This window comes from Chenopodium album, chromosome 8 (genome assembly GCF_948465745.1).
Source record: "Chenopodium album chromosome 8, dcCheAlbu1.1, whole genome shotgun sequence".
Classification (NCBI taxonomy): Eukaryota; Viridiplantae; Streptophyta; class Magnoliopsida; order Caryophyllales; family Amaranthaceae; genus Chenopodium; species Chenopodium album.
This window is the reverse complement of record NC_137841.1, coordinates 60,348,068-60,370,881: the sequence shown is the minus strand read 5'-3', so window position 1 is coordinate 60,370,881 and position 22,814 is coordinate 60,348,068. Positions and strand designations below refer to the sequence as shown.

At 33.7% G+C, this 22,814-nt stretch overlaps 2 protein-coding genes across 2 annotated transcripts; both read right to left on the bottom strand.

Annotated features, from left to right (window-relative positions):
* Window positions 1–1,700: 1,700 nt before the first annotated feature.
* LOC145556193 (protein NRT1/ PTR FAMILY 2.4-like) lies at window positions 1,701–6,831 on the bottom strand. Its single transcript, XM_081617844.1, has 4 exons — window positions 6,717–6,831; window positions 3,597–3,814; window positions 2,884–3,419; window positions 1,701–2,605 (listed from the first exon to the last, which is right to left on the bottom strand). The coding sequence occupies exons 1-4, from the start codon at window positions 6,829–6,831 to the stop codon at window positions 1,804–1,806; spliced, it is 1,671 nt and encodes a 556-aa protein (XP_081473970.1). The 3' UTR covers window positions 1,701–1,803.
* Window positions 6,832–11,741: 4,910 nt separating this feature from the next.
* On the bottom strand, window positions 11,742–20,358 carry LOC145556192 (protein RETARDED ROOT GROWTH-LIKE-like). Its single transcript, XM_081617843.1, has 7 exons — window positions 19,795–20,358; window positions 18,396–18,507; window positions 16,236–16,395; window positions 15,056–15,204; window positions 14,819–14,970; window positions 12,283–12,397; window positions 11,742–12,158 (listed from the first exon to the last, which is right to left on the bottom strand). Exons 1-7 carry the CDS (start codon window positions 20,181–20,183, stop codon window positions 12,030–12,032), a joined length of 1,206 nt encoding a protein of 401 aa, XP_081473969.1. The 5' UTR covers window positions 20,184–20,358; the 3' UTR covers window positions 11,742–12,029.
* Window positions 20,359–22,814: the final 2,456 nt, after the last annotated feature.

Sequence of the window (22,814 nt, the reverse complement as noted above, 5' to 3'; positions counted from 1 at the left end):
AATTTTTTTAAAGGTTAGTATGTTAGAATTAAGGTTTATTTAATATTAAGGTCACTATGTTTAATACAAAGTCAGTTACGCACATGTAGAACTTCAGGTCCACAATAATATTATTGTGAACCAAGTTCATACAAGTTTTTCTAAGTTAAGAGGGTCTATATAAATAGACATCTAGGGTTAAGTTATGGTCCCTACTAATACATACAATATACTTTCAATTATATCCCATCAATTAGGGTTGTTCAAAAATATCCGATCCGAAAATCCGATGATCCAATCCGAAATTTCGGATATCCGATCCGGTTTTTAAGGTTTCGGATACTTCGGATTGGATATCCGAAAAAAATTTCGGATTTTCGGATCGGATACGGATCGGATTTTGTCCGAAAATTTTAACTACCCGATCCGAAAACCCGACTATCCGATCCGAAAATTCGGATATCCGAAAATTTCGGATCGGATTCGGATCGCAATTTCTCCGATCCGAAATTTTCGGATATCCGAATTTTCAGATCGGATATCCGAAATTGAACAGCCCTACCATCAATAGAGAGAAAACTTAGAGTGTATATCTATTACAAGGTGTATAATAAAAAAGGGACTCGATCAATTATCATTGAATCATATACGCTTCCGCAATTAAAATTTGCCAATTAGTTTGATATGAAGATTAAAGTATATAGAAGGAATTTATCCTAACATTAGAAACTTGTGAGCTGCTAATGGATCTTATTAATAGGTAGGGATCGGACAAGTCAAAGACAACCACAAATAAGGCACATGGATTTACTGATAATCCCTTACACGAGGCATGAGATCATTAACTTGTATATAACTTAACCAATTATTAATGTTTGCTTTATATATATATATATATATATATATATATATATATATATATATAGAGAGAGAGAGAGAGAGAGAGAGAGAGAGAGAGAGAGAGAGAGAGAGAGAGAGAGAGAGAGAGAGAGAGAGAGAGAGAGAGAGAGAGAGAGAGAGGAGAGGAGGGTTCTTATGTTCCAAATTATTTTTATTTTTCAGTCTATGTTCTAAAATTTTTCTTATGTTCTAAATCTTCTTTACGGCTTATGTTTTAAATTTTTCCCTATGTTATAAATTATTTTTTCAACCTATGTTCTAATTTTTTTTTTCTTATGTTCTAAATTTTTGTTTGCTTATGTTCGAAATTTTGGTTATCTTCTACATTTTTTTTTTCTACGTTCTAAATTCTTTCTGCTTATGTTCTAAATAATTTTTCCTATGTTTTAAATTTTTGTTATATTCAATATTTTTCTATGTTCTAAATATGAACTCCTCAAAATTATAGAAATGTCGTTACTATAGGACCATTTTAGATGGTTAGATCAAAACTAATAAAGTTTTAAGATTAGTTCTTGTATAATATTGGGTTCTTATATATATTATTTGAAACATGAGCAATTTGTGACATAGTTCTTACACACACCCACCAACTTCCCTCAAAAAATTACATAGTATGCTTGCCTATAGGGAGATCAATCATCACCAAAATTACATCAATAATGAAATCAATTACAATTACAATCAACCAGGCCATTAGCCAAGAAATAAAGGAAATTTAAATATTTGCTTAATTAAAATGAAACACACACACATCCTTAAAAAAAAAAAAAGAAAAAGAAAAAGAAAAAAAAAGAAAGAAAGAAACTTACACACAAGTATTTTTGACATCCAAATTAAGCTAGCATGCATAGATCAACACACATGCATATCACACATTTAGAAGAAAACTATGTACCCTACATTTTTGGTTCCATGCATTTCCTATTCATCAGTAGATTCATCATTATTAGTGTACTTGTATAATTTAGCACATACAAGATAATAACCAAAGTTGATGGTTCCAACAATAGCTAATGTCCAATACACTTTATCCATTCTTCCGTGATTAATATTATCCGGTAACCATGCAGTAGTTCGTTGAACCAAGCTTATAAAGGCGGTACTTAGATAGTATCCGACAGCCATATGCAACGAAGCCAAGGAAGCGGCTGTACTCCTTAGCGATTTTGGTAGTTCTTGATAGAAGAATGCCAACTCTGCCGGGAAGTAAAAAGAACTCGATACACCCAACAAACCCAAAGGCAAAATTAACCATAACACTGAAATAACATGGTTATTGGAAGCCATTAGATTAAGTCGTTTTTTCTCAATGAGAGCAAACGAGATCATGCTAAGGAAAGTGAGAAAGTAGCCAACTCCAACGCGCTTAAGAGGGTCTAATGGTCGACCAACAATGTTTTTCCATAAGGGGTATAGTACTCGATCAAGAAGGCATAGCGCGATGGATCCACATAGTAGAGGGAAGACTAGAATGCTTGCAGCCGGTAGTTTGAAATGGTGGCCTAGTCTTCGGTCCATGGACAATGCTTGAAGAATAACTAGGCTTGCAGCAACTCCGGATACTGTGTTGAGTAATATCCCTCCTGACCAAATTGGTAGTGCTTTGATCAATTTCTTTAGGTCCTCTACTTCTTCAACGGTACACAAATTCCACGATTTTGTGAAGGGTTTTGAATGTTGTTGATGATCTCCTCCTTTTATCAAGGCAGCTCGATTGAAGAAGCTACAAATCAACATTAACATTATATGCATAAACAAGCTATGCACTAAGAAGGATATTATAATTTCATCTTTTGTACTAATTTAAAGAGAATACAGTATTTTCTGTATCTAAAAGTTCTTACTGTTTTGACTTTTTTTTTGTGAGATAACTATAATCCAAACATGAATAACTTTTAGATATATTGATGTTAGTTTTTTTATAGGTTTAACTTCTTTCACTCATCATATATAACTCTAGAATCTAAAAGAAATGTTAAAATTAAAAAGCGACTCAATTACCTTAGGCTAGAAGTGGGAGATCCAATATTCATCTTTGATTTTGAGGTACCATTGAAGTAATCATCTTCACCTTTTTCTCCGGTCACTCTAACACTCTTTCGAAACGAGGCAACAAGAACACGAGCAATGCTAATAAAAGGACTCCCCTGAGGCAAAACCAGCCTATAAAACCGCGATCCAAACAAGAAAAGGGCAATGGCAATTGCATTAACAGCACCACTTATGCCAAAACTTAAGGTCCATTTACCCTTGTCTTGAAGGTAAATTACGGCGGTGAAGCCTATAACGGAGCTAGCCTCAATGGCGAAGATGAACCAATTAAAGAACACTCGTTGTTGTTCGGGTTTTTTGAATTGGTCTGCTCCCAATGCTCCTATCACGAAACGAGTACCCCCGAATCCAATCATCGAAATCGCTAAGGTGGCGTAGAGGAAGGCGTATTGGAGGCTTGATGGAGGGTTGCATGAGGTTATGTTTGTGCATGGTGGAGGCCTTAAAGATGGTATTGCAGATGAAAGGGTGAACATTATTGCACCCTACATAACATAACATTGTACCAATTTAATTATTATAATATCAATTAAACAAACTTTATTACAGGCTTGTATTGAATTCAAAGACAAGACATCGTCCAGGTCAATAACTAGTTTAATTTATTTTTAAATCATAAACAAAATTTAGAGTGAGGATCAACGTTATTTAGCTTGATTTACCAGTAATGAAATGAAAGATGAAACAAGAACGACGGAGTAGGAACCAAAAAGAGAATCGGCGAGAATAGCAGCTAAGATAGGGAAGAAATTGACACCACCACCAACAACATTGTGGAATTGAGCAGCAGCAATGTCCTTGATATTGTACTTCTTCATTGCATATACAACTATGTTTGCATACCAAGATGTTGCTGCTAGTGTTAATCCCATCATACTTCCTGCAACATAAATGCACGTAATTTGTTTATTAGCTTTGAAAAAATGTACATACTAGTGTACAATATACATACATGGTAGCGCCTAACAAAGCTACGACATACATGCTATATAGCATACGTACGTAAACGTTACCAATTGTAAATCAGAAGTGTCAGAACATGGCCTGACCGATCTGATCTTGGAAAATTATCTGGTTCAGATTCCGATTCACATGGACATAATAATTTAGCATAACTCAAGTTTAAAATTAGACTAAATTCCAACACCAGAATTGACACCTCTAATTGCCTACAAGTTTTGCAATTATTACTATGATATAATTCTGGGGCCTTTTTCAGAAAACAAAAGGACTGGGAGTTGGGCCGCGGGTGTCGGGCCTCTAGCTGCATCCCTTGTGGCTTGGATATGAAATCAAAAAGATAAAATTGTTTAGATAAATGAGTTGAATCAAGTATAGTAGTATAAATGGATCGGACCCATGGAAGAGAGAGTTTCCTTTTTCCTTTTTTTTTAGGCAACGGTTACAATAGAACACATAAAAATAAAGTAAAAAGATTGCAAAAAGATTAAAGAGAGCAATAAAGGTGGAAATGAAGCCTATCAAATTTTTTATGTACAACTTGTTGCATAAAGTCTATTGTACATCTAAGGTGATTTGTTTTTCCATGTGCTTAGCTTGTTCCTTGTCAGCAGACAGGAAAGAAATTATATTTGATTGTACAATTAGCTACAACATGTTGTAAGTAGTGCAGATCCTCAAGCCTATTGAAATGGCAACAATGTACAAAAACAACTTACAGAAGTGTATCAATAGTAATGTTTAGAAGCAAATTGTAACATACTAACATACAATCAATATGTATGTTTATGGTATCTAGATCGATTCTACTGTTAGTATATATCACCTCCGGCTTTAATGTACAGAACATAGAGAGTATTATTAATATTGATAAGTATAGATGTATGTTTGATTCATTAATTTAAATAACAACGTGTTTTGAACAATATATCTTTCTCAATCAATAATTTCAATTGGTGCACATTTTTTCTCCTTTAGTTGAGTGTATGTACTCTACCAATAATAAAATGGAAGAAAAGCAACAACCCTAATTTGTTGATGAAAAGAATGAAAAGTGGAAGCATATAAATAATTATCATATAATTACTATGTTACCCCACCTTATGAGATTAGCTAGTTAAAGAGCAACACCAAACATAAAACCAAGAACGAATAGAAGATTTTTCATATACTACCTCTGGTTTATATTACTCGCAACAAATGATTATTATTTATGAGACCTAAAATATTTATTTGTTGCAAGTAATAAGAACCGGATGTAGTATATTACATGAGATGATGAGAACATGTCCACTAGGGTTCTTGAAAGTTTTAGACCTCACCACATTCATGTATTGAATTTATTTAAATTAGTAATTTTGTATTTCTGACTTCTTTTTTTTTTGGCTTGGTTAAATAGTCATCATTGCCGATTATATTTAGATATTGCTTATAAATTTTAGTTAAAGCACCATTACAGTTCTTGTTCCTTTATTGAATATATATAGAACATCATCACCAAAATAATATAAATTTCTGTATATTGAAAGAGTTTTACTTTATATTGCATTGTATTATATAGTGAGTGATATAATTGCTAATTGAGCAAAATACATATCTTAATCTCATAATTTTCAAATATAATATATACCAACATCCATGTGTAAATTTACACCCTTTCACATTCCATTGTGCTCATCATACGCAAAGTAAAATGGGAGGAAATTACGAGGTTATAAAATTATTCATAGGTCATGAAAGTTATAAGATATATGGACACCCCACTTATACACAATATAAATTAAAGATCGAGGAAATGCTTCTAAATAAACAGAATATGACACGTAGATTAATACATATATATATATATATATATGTTAGAGGTTAAAAATAAAGATGGAATTTAATTTGGATATATGGTATTAGATACCACTATAGTAGGTTTTATTTTTATTTTATGCTTCTTTAATTTGTAGCTAACTTACATACATGTGCTTTTTAAAAAAAAAAAAATATGAGGTTATTGCTCTTCAAACTAGCTAATTAGAGTTTCGATTATTAGTTGCATAAGTCATTGTACGACAAACTATTAGACTCACTATACTTTCAGCATGATTAAGATGGAGATGAGTGTCCATCAAATGATGGAAGATTCAGTATAAACTGAAATTTATACAGTCAATATCATATGTAACGTATAGTGAGATATCTATCTATACTTTAGTATTTAAAAACACAAACCACAAATTTTTCATATGACACATGGCATCACAATTCACAAGTCACTCATCACCTCATATGCCACATATCATTTCCCTTAATATTTATGTTTAAGATGCATTATACAACTTGCAAATTCAAGTAAGAAAATGAAGTGTTTCATTTCCACCATAATAAAATAATGTTTTAATTAATACACATTACATAAACATATAAATTATAATAAAAATTGTTTATATCCTACAATCTTCACGTGTATATATCTAATAACTAAATTCCTTCATCTTCTTTCATGGTTCTACCCTCACTTTTTTTTTTCTTTGAAGTTTTAGAAATGAAACAATCTTCCTACATATGAAAATAATTAACCCAAGTAACAACCCGTGCATTAAACGGGTCAAAAAGCTAGTTTACATATAAAGAAACAAAGTTTACACGTTTTAAAAATACCAAAAATAGTAATCCTAGGAGTATGTGACTATGTGAGACTTTGAGAATACATATATATTGACTTTATTTGTGCAAAACAGATATGTCATACCAACAATTACCATTTTATCAAGGTACGTACAGCATGTAATAATTTGCGTAAAAGAAGAGAAGAGAAAAGAAAGAGAAAGGACCTATTATGAAAGGAAAGGTGACCCATCCTCCTTTGTTGTCGTTGACGCATATTTGTACATCTTGAAGTGATGCTTCGTCTTCAGCTTTCTCATTTTGAGGATAAGAGTGTTCCATGTTCAAACCTAAGAATTTGGAATACTATGTTTTCTTTTTTTAATCGTTTGAATGATAATGTTAACTAGCATAATCATCCACTACTTTATATAAAGAAAATCATAATAATAAAATAAAATAAAATAATTCCACTACTTTAAATTATTTATCTTTAAAAATCCTTTTTTTATTTTTATATTATAAGAGTATATTTAATTTACCTAGTAATAATAATAATATTGTTAGAAATTTCAACACGTATTTTGGAATATTAGACCAAACATATGAATGAGTGCCATGTGGCCACTATATGTACTTAGTTGCATAAATTACTATCATATACCTTAAAATTATTTGTGTTATCATTTAATTAACATGGATCCGTACAATTATATGCTTTTAGTCGCAAACCATTTGAATATTTAAGCAAGTATGATGATTATTGGCCTTCATCTTCCTTATTTTAAGTTGAATTTGATGGAATAATTAAGCTGGTCCAAGTTATTTAGTTATTAATTACTGGTCTAATACTAATTAGGGGTCGTTTGGTTCGCGAAGGGTAATCGCAATGGAATGAACAAAGAGAAAGATAAGGAATGGAATGAAAATACCTAAAATTTTCTATGTTGTTTGGTCTTAAAAACAAAGGGAATGAGGGCCACCAGTCCCACCACCACACCACCACCACACATCCACCTCAAACCTTCATTCTCCACCGTTTCCAGCCACCAAACCACTCGCCGCACCTCCCTCCCCCTTCGCCTCCCTTCGCCGGTCATCCCCGCCCCTCGCACAGCTCTCCCCGCCCCTCGCAAACCCTCCCTCAACCCCGAAAAACCACCATCAGACCCGAATAAACCCTAGAAACTATTCTCCCTCACCGTTTGAGGTGCGACAACCTCCGACGAGGGTTGGGGGAGGTGCAAAAAAGGGTTTGGGGAGGTGCGAAAAGGGTTGAGGGAGGTGGAAAAGGGGCAGCGATGTGCGATTCCGGTGCAGGGGAGAGTCGGTGAGGGTCGGCGAGGGGCGGCGAGGGTCGGGGGAGGGGCGGCGAGGGTCAGGTGGGACGGTGGTTGGGTTTTCCGGTGGTTGGGTAGGTATGAAGTTGGTGATGTGGTGGTGTGGTGGTGGTAGGGAATGGGAATGGAAATACCTAGGGGGGTGGGGAATGGGCTTAGAAGGATTTGGGGGAATGGATGGGGGAAAGGGAATGAAAAAAAAGGGCTAACAAACAGCAACAAAGGGAATCAGGGTGGTTGATTCCCTTTCCCTTTGATGAATACCCCCAACCAAACGGCCCCTCAATATATTGTGTTGCAAGCAATAGCAATTTTTTGTGCACGGATTATTTTTAAAGATGAGATGTTACAAGTGCAATGATATTGTTTAAGATAAATAACTACAATCGTAATGATATGTACGGGCGGAATTTGATCATAATTTACGAGTCACGAATATTAGTTTCCTATAATACTCCAACTAAATTAACTAATCATCCATAAAATATACTATGTAATTAGATCTGAGTAAACTATAAGTATATTATGGATATGAAATGGTATAGTTGACTCCTAGAATTGTCGATATTAGAAACCTAAGATTGATTAATAAAAAGAAAGAGGATGTGCTACATGCCTCCATAAAAGAGACAAAGTATACAACTATACAAGGAAGATTGTGAAGATTAATTATTATCTTAAACAAATTGTGCAGGCTAATATTAATTAGGTTAAGCAAATTTTAAAATAGGAAACAATTGCTACTTGATGAAATCATAGAGATTCTCTATCAAATGAAAATATTTGACAAATTTGTTTGAGCTGTCCAACAAGAGTTGACCCATAAAGTGTGGATTAGGATTAACTAGAGAAGACCTAAATAGGTCCAAGTCTAAAGCTAGATCTCTATCCTCATCTTCCATTACACACAGGGGCGGATCTATTAAGGTGTACAGTGAGTCACGTGACTCACCAGCAAAAAAAAAAAAAAAAAAAATCTAAGAGACAGATAGGCGGTCTCTTTGTTGCTTCTATTTGAGATTAGCCCACTGTCAGTTTTTAAATATCAAAGAGACCCCATATTAAAATATCAGATAGGTGGTCTCTTTGTTGCTGTTATTGCCACCGCGTCATTAGAGACCTGTTATCTAGATAACAGGTCTCTTTTTGTCGGCCAATAATTTTTTGCACTGTTTTCATATTTCATTAAAGAGACCTGTTATTTAATAACTGGTCTCTTAAGTTATCTAACTTTTTTAAAAATAATTCTTGTTTTTAAGTAAAAAATCATAAAGTTAATTTAATGTAATAGTTTTATAGTATGTATTTTTATATCCTATTTTTGGATTGAAATCATTTTAGTGAAATATAATTTTTTTTATATAATTTTTGGATTGAAACAAGTGATCAATTATTGATGGTGACTCATAAGTTCGAAAATCCTGGATCCGCCACTGATTACACAAAAACAAATTCATTTTCTTTGTGAGCGCATTTATGGTGGGGCCATATTTTTTTATACCCTATCTCCGTTTTATATTTTTAACAACTTTGACATATTATTTGTAAGACATAAAATATTTTAAAATTGCAATAAAAAAAAAAAAATGAAACGGAGGTAGTATTTAAATGATATATTCCGTACATAATTCTTAGAGTTATATATAAAGAGCAAAAAATAGAAAAGAAAAAAAAACAAACACACAAACGGAAATATAACATTAATTACACTTATTTACATGTGATTTTTGTGCAAATATCCTAGTGTGTCGCCCCTTTTTCTCTCTTCTCTCCCCTCTCTCTTCTAGGGTTTTAGAAATTACACTATTTCCGGCCCTTTTTCTTTAATTCGATTTTTTTTGTTTTGTTTTACGTTTTGGTTTTATTTGTTTTGTTTTGTTCTCTCCATCTGTGAGAGTCTGTCCCAATTTTCTAGGTTTTTCCCAATTTTCTGGGATTTTGATTCTCATCTATGGATGAGAATTTTATTTTTAGGGTTCTTATAATAATTGGGAAGGTGATTTGGATTCCGATGGGTCTGGAATTTGTCATCAACCGATCTATCAAAACATCAGCGCAGATTGCGGAGGTCTCAACTTGGAAAGATGCAAAGACATCGAAAATCATTGCTCGCGTCAAGCTTGAAGCGGTGGAGTATGAGCTATGCCAAATATGCAAATTATTAGTTATGATTTTGATTGTAAAAGTTATGATATTTTCTCTAAAGTTGTGGTTTACAGATCCTTATTATTGTAGATGCTTTATGGCTTTTATTTAATGATATTATTCTTCCCGTTCAAAAAAAAAAAAACATGTGATTTTTGTCATGCATTTCTAAATTAGAGCGGCCACATATAAATTAGAGAAGAAATTAAATTTTACTCTTAGTCCTAATGGTTACATATAGCATTACCCTTATTAGTTTATCAAGTTATTGTTTTGCTGTATGAAATAAGACTAGCTAATTGGTATGGAATTTAGAACAATTTATTATTGTCGTGGTGTGATAAAAGTATCCCAAAGCCAAGGAGAATATGTGATTGTACTTTTTAGAAAGTATTTGTGTCTCTCTATAGAAAAGCTTTGTCATAGAAGAAAATCAAGATCGATAGCATAATGTAATCAAGGCAATATTAATATAATTAGGGTGTAATTTAAGAGAGGATAGAAACTAAGATGATTATGTTACAGTCTGCTATATAATTTTTAACGACTAACAACTAATTAAGCAGAAGATACTAACTTTACATTCTACAATCACTCAATTGAGTGCGTCTAAAAGATGATTGAAGGGTAGTAATACGGGTTCATCCACTCCTAGGAATACGCCATGGTACATGTCAAAGAACTAGTTCAACCAAAAGGTTTAATTTAGTAGATAATTGAAGCATAGAATTGTATTTGTACATAATCACACTTCTTCGTATCCAACGCTAAATATTTCACTTTAACAAAGAAGGGATGGATGAGATTTAAACTTGTAAACTTCTTATGACATTAGCTCTTAATACCATGACAAATAATCAACCAAATCAAAAATTTAACTGATGTTTAAAGTAAAAAAATTGATTTTTATACTCTACCAACACACGCCTTCACACGAGGGAGCCTGTGGTAGATCCTAGATAGAGCCTTCCCTAAAAGCTATATATCACACCATTAATAACCTATATATCACACCACTATTTTAAGAAATATGATATCCTTTCGATATTTTGGACATAATTAACGTACTTTATAATAATATCTAATTGTGCAAAAGCTAATTAATGGCTAAACTAGGATAAACAATTCTAGTATGGATTTGCAAAAGGTATATGGCTACCTAGTCCGTAGAGTGTGGACCTTGCTTATTCATGTTAATGGTTTTCCACCTAGATTTTTCAGACTGAATTATGAGTTGCTTGTCTATATTGTTATAAAACCAATTTATGTTATATAATTTTAAATCCTTCCAAAGAGTGTCATTTTCTTCAGAGGGCTAACAAGCCATATTTTAATTTTTTTTTCTTAATGTGGTGATTGTAAGGAGAAAATCCTTTTGTATTTTGTACTGAAAGCTCTTTCGTGTTGATTTAATTTAGTTTTTAAGCTAAGCCCTTTAGAATTGAGTGGAAAATACGAAGTAAGAAAGTTCCTAAACAGTTGACCCTAAAAACTTCAGGTGAAACCTCTGTTAAAATCCATCTGTTATTCACATGAGTGTTGTCCCACGTTGAAGAAAGAAAGAAGAAAAGACTAGGCTAAACATTAGGGTAATTACTCCAACTATGACCAATTAATTTTACCATAGAACCTTTGAGTTGAACTTGTAAGTGGATCAAACTGTCAAACTAAATAAATGTAAAAACAAATAATTACGGAATACTTCACAGCTATGGAACACACCATGTAGAAATTATACTAGATATAAAGAATATACTGTATTGAATATAATCTCGAAAATCAAATTTCCTTTATGATTATCCCAACCTAGCAGTGGAAGATGGAAAATAAGCCAAAATTTTTATGACCTAGCAGACTATGACAGTGAATTCACTGAATTGTAGGATTTACAGAAGTAAAACATCTCTTATCAATTTACAAACAGCTATAGGAAAATCGTTGTCTGATTAACAACCTAGCAGCAGATGTACAGTTGAGAGCAAAAATTTTATGGCACTAACCGTCTATAAAAGAAAGCCTGTGCCACCACCCTAGTGTATAAATGTCGAGCAAGGGCTAAAGTGACTTGTGAGCAATGTCATATACAGATATGAGAATTTCAGCACCAATCAATATGATGATGAGCCATTCAAGGAAATCTGATTTCCTGTTCTGCAAAATTTCTTGTAGGAATCTAATATTATGCTGTTAAGAAAAAAAAACAAATATGACGTAATTAGTAAATAACACGGAGTAGCAACAGTAGTCATAAATTGCCACCAAGACAATCAACATATGAATTTGGAGATACAGAAGGGAAATATCATACCTCCACAAACTTCAATTTGAAGTCAAGACTGGCAAATCTCTGTGTCAACTCGAATTCATCTCGGAGATATTCCCAAATTTGAGCATATTTGGCATCTTTCCAAGCAATATCCGATCTGCAAGGCAAGAAGACAATCTTACTTTAAAACACAGGAACAAAGAAGTAAACAAAAGACAGAAATACAGAGCTGAATATATGAGGAACGAATTCTCTTTCAGCAGGCTGCTATTCAGTCCCAAATTGTATTAATAAACACTACATATAAACAGAGGCTAAAATCTAAAAGTATTTCCATTCATGCAAAAGGCCATCAATTGCTAAACCATTAACAGAAAACCACATTACAAAACTGAACATGTATTGTGTTGAGGAACAGCTTGGATAGCATGTAAGTTTCAAGTGACTTTGAATCTCAATGTTTTGCACAAGACAGCTGTCTCAATAGTTAAAAACATCCCAATAGTGTATTTGGTACTTAGAGCAGATACCATGCTTCAAATACACAGAAGGTGGAGTTTCAGTTCTAAAACCACTTTGTACAGATACATCTACCAACCATTAGGAATGACAATCATGAAGACATGAACAAGCAACCGGGATGGTCAATTGCATCTAAAAAATATTTGTAAGAGCTTAATTTCTCAGAAGACAGAACATATGAACCAGTGAGTGCAAAATCTAGACACTTATAAGGGTGAAGGGAGAGACTTGAATAAAAAAAGCAACATCCTGATGAGCTATATGCCTATCGTATAATCTGCTCCTCTCTTCTTTTCATCGTTTATATGCAACTCAATTCAGAATAAATCCAGATTCTGTACTGTAATTGTTCGGTGTACAACAGTTTGGCATCAATAATCAAGATGGTAAAACCCCTGCTATTACCATTTTCATACTCTCTCCAGATCTAAGTCTCTCCTTATGGAGGTTTATTCTCTTCTTATCTACAAATACAATTCTAGGTAGGTAGATGGACGGGAAGAAAGGGGAGTGGGAGAGGGCAGTGCTTCAATAGAGACAAATAGTTTGGAAACATAGTGTTCAGGATTAGATAAAAAAAAAAAAACATTAAAAAAAATTTAAAAAAAAAAGTCAAATAGTTTGAAACCTATTGTTCACAAATAGAACAACAGCCACTTGTGCTCCTTCCTTCCACTGAAGGAGCTTAAACAGTTCTGTTTATTTGCTTAATAGAAATTGAAACAATAAAATTCAACAAGGATTTGGCATACACACTTGACTGTCATTTAAGGGAATAGCAGCACAATCAGCCATTCAGATATTATACAAACTAGATTAGGCTCGTGCGATGCACGATTTTTAACATTATTTTACAATTTTAATAATATTTTTTAGCTTATTTGTGTGTAATATGTATGTAGTACAAACAATTTAAGCAAATTAAATCTAATAAATTGAAAAATTAATAATAAATAGTGAAAACCCCAATCATATAATCTGTATAAAAAATATACGGAGTAGGAGAAAAAGATAATGTTTATAAGAAAATGAAATAGTTCGACCTTCCTTTAATTTCTCCAATGAAAATTACATAATTAATCAATTTAAATATAAAATATGTTATGAAAATGTATAATTAATTTACCATTTTCAAATTTTAATTTATGTTGAAAAAAAAATAATGATGTCATTATTAGGTTTGGCAAAGAAATTGTTTATAAGTAGTCGACATGTGGAAAGTAATGACATCAGCGGTAATTACTTTAGTTATATTTATAGATTCCACAACTAGAATTCAGAAAAACTAGAAAAATAGAGGTCAAGCTCAAGCTTAAGCGGTGTGCGAGGAATTACTCCCATCAAAGAAGCCTCACTTCAGCCCAGAGCCAATAATAACTGCTATCTGTTTTTAAGTTATCCAAATGCTTTCATCATTTCATTTGCAAATTTATAAACAAAACTAATTTTATAGACATTTTTCAATTAACATCAGAAGTCCCTCTATAACTTCTGGTCCAGACTTATTCTACAACTTCTGTTCCATTTAATATACTTCGTACTACATAATAATTAAATATGACTTTCATCTAACAAAAAATACATTTAAAATGCATCCTAGAAATCAAAACCGAACCAGCAGCCATTGGACCAGCATAAATCACGTTCAATTATGAGTTGAAAAGAGACATGCAATCTGCCAATACTATGTAGATTCTCCTACAAACATTCTTGAAGCCCTCTATTACTATATCAAGACCGCGTCCACATACTTACCATTATAATATTCTAATTGCTCTCAACATTATGAAGCTAAAAAATTCAATTCAAAGCATCATCTATATGCATATAAAAGTGATCAGAAAATAGTATTGATTTGATGCACATTTCCAGAGAAATCACACAAGCTACCAGCTACAATTCACCATACTCACAAGTCATAACTACCAAATGTTCCATTTGGCAGCTCATTCTATCAGCATACATTCCATCAAATGAATCAGCAGTCAAGTCAGAAAGAAAATAATCACACACGGAATATGAAAACATTGGTTGTGGCTTAACACATGAATATCACCTTTCAAAAAGACCAAGTTTAAGAATCACATCTGCCAGATTAGAATTTGCTTTCCCAACTAACTGAAAGAGCTTCTTTCTTTCCATCGTAAAAGTCCCAGTTTTTTCCATTGCACGGTTTATGTCAGTGAACTCTGCAACCATTCCATCAACCTAGCAGGAGTATAAGGATTTAAGAACAGGCCAGATGAATCAAAAACTTTCAGAATTAAATATGATAATCAAGGATGACACAAACCTGACGAACATAGTAATCAAGCGCAATACTTTGACCAAGCACACTACCTATGGTACGAATACCATCAATATTCAAGTACTGCAGCATTATGCGATCAAGACCAGCTTGCATCCATGTACTTAGAGTTGGCTTCTCTCTTACTTCATATTCTAGATAGTAAAAGGAAAAGGAGTCAGCAAGCCAATATTACTCCCCACACCACCGTAACCTAGATAGAGGCTACGATAGGATTTATCTCTCTAATAAAAAAGCTCTAAGGTTTTGTCCCAATTACTACTAAAACAATGATATATGATTAAAGGAGGAGAAAGAGAGAAAGAGAGACTTGCCATAATTTCTCTTATGTTAGGAAATATAAGTTCAAATTAGTCACACAAGCTGTGAGACACACGCAAATTGCGTGTGCAATATAAGAAATTAATATACATGGCTTGATTCTTTTTTTTTTTCCTAAAATATTATCTACCTTATTCTAATAATAGAAAAAAAATATTAGTGGGTTTATAAATTGATGAAATCATAGAGGTTAAAAGATAAGATATGAGTACATTATAATGTTCATGCAAAATATGATTTCCCTAAAAAAAAATAAAAATAAAAATAAAAAAAATTAAAGGGTGGTAGTTTTTTTGTTTTTTTTTTTAAAAAAAAAAAAACGGTAGTTATATTTTTTAAATTATGGTAGTTTTCTTTTGAAAATTATAAAAGATGAAAGGGGTATTTTGGGAAAGTGAAATTTATCACCCAAAACCCCCTTTCACTTTATATATTACTATAGATTAATGGCCAATAGGGGCTACCCAAGTCATATAATTTTTAAATAAGTTCAATTAAGGGTCAATGATAAGTTCAGATACATGCTTTAAAAAAATTTAAACCAATATTACTTGGGAGTTGGGATCGTTGATTGTTTAGAGAACAAAATATCCCTCTAAAATAGCCCTATGGTATTTACCTTCAGAAAACTAGAAGGTTTAACTAATCATCAAGAAGTTTAACACACACACACACATATACATATAAAAAAATGGAGGCCAAAGTAATGCATCAAAGGGTTCTGAACAGATGCATACTAGGGCAAAAACTGTGCTATCAACAGTGGATAAAAATAAAAGTGCAAAACTATAACAAGATACAGGCCAAATACTCAAAAAATCAAAATTAAGTTAGCAATACTAACCATCCTTTCTCATTTCAGGAAGCAAGCCAGAGGCATGTCTTTCCACAATTTTCAAGTAGCCGTCAACTTCGTGATCACGAACATTGAACAAGACAATTGAGCCATACTGGAAAACCACCATGTAGCCACAATCACTTCCACTTAAGGTAGCACCCACACCCTAGAATACAGAGAATATGATTAATTTGTTTTACCTCACAACATCATAACTAGAATATGAAGTATGAACAGTTGGTTAACATATCAAAATAAAGACATTCATATCACTAGCCACAGGTAATTATTCACCAGTTGAGCACGGATGGCACAGTTACCCGTACAGAAAGAAAAATTAAGAAAATTAATGGCTCCTCTCTGTGAGTGTGTACTTCTAAAAGACCAAGAAAGGTGCTTGTTTATGACATAATTAGTTCTACCATTTTACCTGCTTCAAGAGTTTTAATAACAAAAGTAAATAATTCACTGTTTTTGAAATGATGGTAATGACTCAATTGAAATAGCTCAATAAATGTCAGCACTTAATTTAATACGAATAGTGTTTAATATAGAAAAATCCTAAAGGGGTCTCCAAGGGAAACTTTGCAAAAAAAAAAAAGAGCTTTATGGCAGGTTATATAAGAAGCACGCATTCAAGACCCACTATGGTCCATCAATTATTTCTTAGGCCCCTTAATCCTATACGAAGAATCAGATCATTATAACAAGGAATTAAGTTCCGTAAAAGTTTACTAGGTTAGGCAAGTAGACATGAGTCACATGACATTTCAAATGAATTGAGCTAGAACATTATAACATATCTCTAGAGTGGTAAATAGCTATCACAAATTCCTAAATAGCTCAAGTTGTCATGGCATAGGATGCACAAGACTTTCAAGTACCTTAATTACTTGGATAAATTCCTTAAAGATGCAACAAGTTGATTTCTACACTACTCAAATACTTTGACCAAATATATATGGGCGAATATGTTATTGCGAAATTGTTGTTGGATTAGTCTAAAACACCCAGAGACAAGATCTGGGAACGCTTCCATTTGTTAAGCTAGATTATTATCACCCTAAACAAACACTACCTCCATTTTATTTTTTGTTCTACTCACTTTCCATTTATGGTTGTTTTTCTTTTTTTTTTTCAACTCACTTTTACTTTATTCCATTTTGGCATATGATCTCTATCATCATACCCCTCTTACACCAAAACAAGTACGAATTTTAACTCTCTCTCCTACTTTATATTACACTCACCCACAAGAAATTAATTTCCATTGCCAAAACAATTTCTTGAGCCAATATATGCTCATCAGAAACATAAACAGAGTATAAAGAAGCACAGGGTGTGAATGGGAAAAAAATTACATGTCCAAAAGTTTAGAATTCCCAGAAACAGAAAATACTTCACTGAAATGTTACTCTCAACCCCACTGCAGAAATAAGTTTATAGCATCATATCAACCCAGCAGGTAACATCAGCAATGCAGCATTATAATCTCAAGCAAAGGTGGAACCATGTCATTCACACATACAAATAACATGTGGATAGTGTCGTGTGCTCAAATCCTTCGGTGTTTAGTTCTCTGATATCTAGCCTGACTGCCTGAGGTATGGGATTTAAGTGGGTAAAACCCATACCATGTGTTTTTATAAAATAGCTTTAAACCAATTCCCCAAACCCATAACATAAGGTCTTTATGGGGTTTAGAAACTATTAGGGGTGGTGGCATTGAACCATTACATACATCTAGGTAATAAATCAAGGGTTTAATGTTTATTCTAGAACAATAACAAACAAATGGTATCATAGATTAAAACCCAACTTCATACCACCAGGCTTCATACTTGACTCCAAACCCAAGCCACTCTACTAACCAAACACACCCTCACTCCTTCCAGTTGATTTTCTAAACATACAAAATATCCCGCAAGATCCATATTCAAGCACAGAATCAAGAATACAAATATAAATCACATACCAAAATGATTGGTGATAAATAATTCCTAAAAACCATAAGCACTATAAAAGAGGAACTCAATTCACTAGAGGGGCCCAAACTTCTGTCATTTTAAATATGCAAGCAGAAACTGAGTGTAGGAACCCAAACAGACATTAGTCTCACTGAAACAATGAAACAAACAAAATGCACTTGAACAAAATTAAACTCACATTTGGTTCAGGCTTAAGGTTTCCAAACTTCAAAACAACATAGTTAGTCATCCTCGATGAAGGCGGGATGAAATTATGTTTGTTCAGTTCCACCAAGCTCTTCAAGTCCACACTGCAAGGAAGAAAAAAAGCACCAAATTTCAACTAAAGATCAAGCAACTAGCATTATTTTAAAAACTCCAATAAACAATGAGGCAGTAAGATAAAAGAATGAATGAAAATATGAGCCCAAACAGTTGTAAACAAGTTTAAATTGATATCAGATTATATCAAACCTCAACAAATTGCAAGAAAACACCAAATATAGCAATATTAATAACAGCAGTATGCCAATATCCAGTGCCAATTTAGACACATTGTGAGGATTCAAAAAGAAAAACTTAGACCAACAACTCCCTAACCTTTTTTTGCTGCACTTTCTGTTTATATCCATTTCTTTTTTCAGGTTAACACTTCTACTTTTTTTCTAATCTAAACACTCTCTTACTTATATTTCACTAACCTTCTTTGCTTTTGTTGCTACAATAACAGAAAAATTAAAAATAAAATAAAACAGAAAGACTTTGTCCCTAGCTAATAAACCACATTTGATTGGACGTCGTTTTTTAAAGATAATTCTCATGTAATTTCCACAGCTACTCGGTAGACTGTATCATTTACAATGTGAAATTTATACCTCCACTATGCCAATATATTATTCTTCTGAACATTAATCTTGGGACACCATAGCCATCCTAAATAAGAATCTCAAACTCAAATTAGTCTTTTATTAAGATGGTCCCAAATAAAATATCATCTATCATTTGGTTACAGAGGAGGTAAAACTTCCAAGAAATAAAACATCGCCCCTACTCTACTCATACTGGCAACAATTCTTACAACCAATTTCCTCGCCTTGTCCACATTACCAATTGAATCATCAATGACGTAAGGAAATGCACTTAACAATCATGTAACACTGTACGAGTTTCAGAGTCAAAGAATTACAAAGATTCGAATGATCAGTCTAAGAAAGAACAATCTAAACCACTCTACTCATACTGGCAACAATTCTTACAACCAATTTCCTCGCCATGTCCACATTACCAATTGAATTATCAAATATTAAGTTTCATATTCAGAGAAATACAATGAATCAAAAGAATAATCAAAGAAAGAACAATCTACAAACCACTCTACTCATTCTGGCAGCAATTCTAACAACTGATATCACCAATTTACCAAAATCAAAAGCAAATTGAAATATACCAATTAAACAAAGATTATCACATTATCTTACCCCCCCCCCCCCCCATGAATTTTGCAGAACAATTACTATACCCCGAACAATTGACATTGAAACGAAGTCAAATTATACAAGATAAGAAGAAATCCAACATTGAATTAGATGAAAAATAACCTGGTAGAGAAGAAAAAGGCGCGAACAGGAATAGCAGGGCGAGTATCAACATCACCATTTTCATCAGTGTCATCAAAAGAAACAGCATCAACAACCTCAGAACACGAAATTGGGCCATTCCACTCAAACTTATTCGTATCCAAAGGTGAAACAGAGGAAAAACAGCGGAAATCCCACGAAAATAGGAGCAAAGAGGAAGAGGGTTTTGAGGGAATTAGGGTTTTGGAGGGTGAGAAATTCGAAGCAGGAGAGAGAAAGAGGGACAATGAAGAGAGGGTGGTGAGAGTGCGACGAGAGGAGGAGGAGAAGGTGGTGATGATGGCGGAAGGAGAGGGTTTAGGAGGAGAGAGAAAGATGGATTTGAGGGCAGGTCGCCATACTTTATCCATCGTTGAGGAAGAAGAAGAAGGAATGGAGGAGAGAGAAAGAGAAAGAGAGAGAGAATTATGGTGGTGATGATGGTTGAGAGATGGTGGCGCTAAGTGTAGAACTGTAGATAGTATCTGATACTCCGTTGATGGTGACTTGGTAAAGCAAGAGTGCGAGTAGGCATGCGGTACAGCGGTAGGGGTTCACGGCCCGATTTGGCACCTAAACCAAAACGCATCACATGAAACCTAAACCGCGCAGCCAAATACAATTTGGTGCCATATGGTGCGGTTAGAGCAAGGCCATTGGATGACCCCAAAAATTTGGTCATGAAATTGTTTATTAGTATTTTCTATTCCACTTCATCAACGACCAAATTTCATGACCATTCACCCAGAGATTAACTGGGGCTTCCTCCAATTTTATACCCCAATGGTTGCCCAAGAAAGTTTGGTCATGAAATTTCTCTCTCCTACTTTTACCATACCCCACCATACATTCTCTATCTTCAATCTCACCATAATGAAAATTATTATTAATATAAATAGTATAAGGGTCTATTCTTATTAACTGAACTCAGCTGAACTGAACTCAGCTGAACTGAACTGAACTGAAATGAATATTTCATAAGAGAAGGAAATTAGGAGCTGAACTGAACTGAACTGAACTGAACTGAGCTGAACTGAACTGAACTGAACTGGACTGAACTGAACTGAGCTGAACTGAACTGAACTGAATTGAATTTCAACGTAAGAGAACAGGCCCTAAGTACCTTAATTTGTACTCTTAATTTAAAAAGAATTATACTTTGTGATATAATTATTAATAAGCAATTAAGAAAAACTTAAATTAGAACTTTAATACATAATAATTATAATACGTAATAATACAAGAACACATTTTCTAAGCATGAAAATTAAAAAAACATACATACATATAAAAGACAACAAAATACATTATTATATTAAAAAAAATATACGATAATACATTGTCTAACCAAAATATTATTTATAATAAAAACTAAGAATACTTAATCAAAGAAAAAAATCTTAAACTAACGATAATACATCCATTACTGCCTATAACCCCCATACTTACTCCATAAATGCTCTACTAAATCTGACTTGAGGGTCGTATGCATAAGTTCATCACGAACACGAGCTCTATTAGACATGTAAGTCCTTAAACTTGCTGGTCGGTCGCGACTGTTGCTGAATTGAAAAGGTTCCTCCATGTTTCTCCTACGTGAGGACGAAGGAGCAGCTTGATCATATTCATTTGGATCATAATATGTTGAATACGTATCTCGCTCATCTTCAACGATCATGTTATGCATGATAATGCAAGCTATCATAATTTTTCCCAACATACTAACATCCTGAGCTAGAGCAGGATAACGAACTATTGCAAAACGAGCTTGTAGTACTCCAAAAGCAAGTTCCACGTCCTTTCGCCTACTCTCTTGCTTTTTGGCAAAAAGACCCTCTTTTTCATTTTGGGGGAGAGATATTGTGGGAATGAATGTTGCCCATAAAGGGTAAATACCATCGGTGAGATAATACCCCATATTGTATTGGTGGCCATTAACAACATACTGAACAGGAGGTGCTCGACCTTCAAAAACATCATTAAATAATGGAGATCTATCTAGAACATTTATATCATTACACCTTCCTGGGGTCCCGAAGAAAGCATGCCAAATCCAAAGGTCTTGTGAGGCAACTGCTTCCAAAATCAAAGTGGGCTTATTAGGTCTAAGAGGATAATTCTTCCATTGCCAGTGCATGCAATCAATGGATCCCATCATCCCTGGAAAACCTCAGTGCTCCCCATCTCGTAGCAATCTGATCAAATCCTCTTCGTTGGGTCTTCTTAAGTATTCATCGCTAAAGTAAGAGACAACTCCTTCAACAAAATGTTGTAAACAGTCTCTCGCCAGAGAAGCACTAATACGTAGGTAGTCATCAACAGAATCATCTGCACCACCGTATGCTAGCAATCTAATAGCGGCAGTACATTTCTGCAAAGCTGTTGCACCTAATCTACCAGTAGCATCTGGTCTTTGTTGAAAGAACTGATGGCGTTCTTCTAAAGTTTGCATTATACGAAGAAAGACATGATTTCTCATGCGAAATCTACGACGGAACAAATTTGGAGGGTAGAACGGTTGGTCAGATAAGTAGTCATTCCATAAACGGTTATGTCCACGATCCCTTTCGACCAAGGTCCTTGGCGCCCTCGGAACTTGATGAATCATTTGGAAGAATTCAATTGGGTTGGACATTATGAATTCATCCATCATTCTATCAACCAAACGATTCACTTGTCTACGTCTCTCATAACGATGGTCAGATTCATCATCCGAAGAATTTTGGAGGTTGTGATTGGTAGATGAATTGGAAGAATTAGAAGATGAGTTAGAGTTAGTACTTTCATTGGACATGTTTAAAGAGAAAAATTATTTGCTGTAAGAGGTAAGAAATGGCTTGTAGGCTTTGGTGTAGTGAAGTTGATATGTACACCAATATATAGAATAATAATTGATCAGCAATTAATTGAACAATAATGGTTGACACTTTTTCTGAGAAATTGCATACACACTTCATCAGGGTTACATCTCATCACTCTGAAAAATTGCAATTGGCTTATGT

Excerpts from the sequence above, each read along its gene's own strand:
- LOC145556193 (XM_081617844.1), bottom strand. The coding sequence starts at position 6,831 with ATGGAACACTCTTATCCTCAAAATGAGAAAGCTGAAGACGAAGCATCA. Across the intron at positions 3,420-3,596 it reads CATCTTTCATTTCATTACTG|GGTGCAATAATGTTCACCCT; the intron begins GTAAATCAAGCT and ends TATGTTATGTAG. Across the intron at positions 2,606-2,883 it reads TCTCCCACTTCTAGCCTAAG|CTTCTTCAATCGAGCTGCCT; the intron begins GTAATTGAGTCG and ends GTTGATTTGTAG.
- LOC145556192 (XM_081617843.1), bottom strand. The coding sequence starts at position 20,183 with ATGGATAAAGTATGGCGACCTGCCCTCAAATCCATCTTTCTCTCTCCT. Across the intron at positions 15,205-16,235 it reads TCCTGAAATGAGAAAGGATG|AATATGAAGTAAGAGAGAAG; the intron begins GTTAGTATTGCT and ends TTTACTATCTAG. Across the intron at positions 12,159-12,282 it reads TCAAATTGAAGTTTGTGGAG|CATAATATTAGATTCCTACA; the intron begins GTATGATATTTC and ends TTTTCTTAACAG.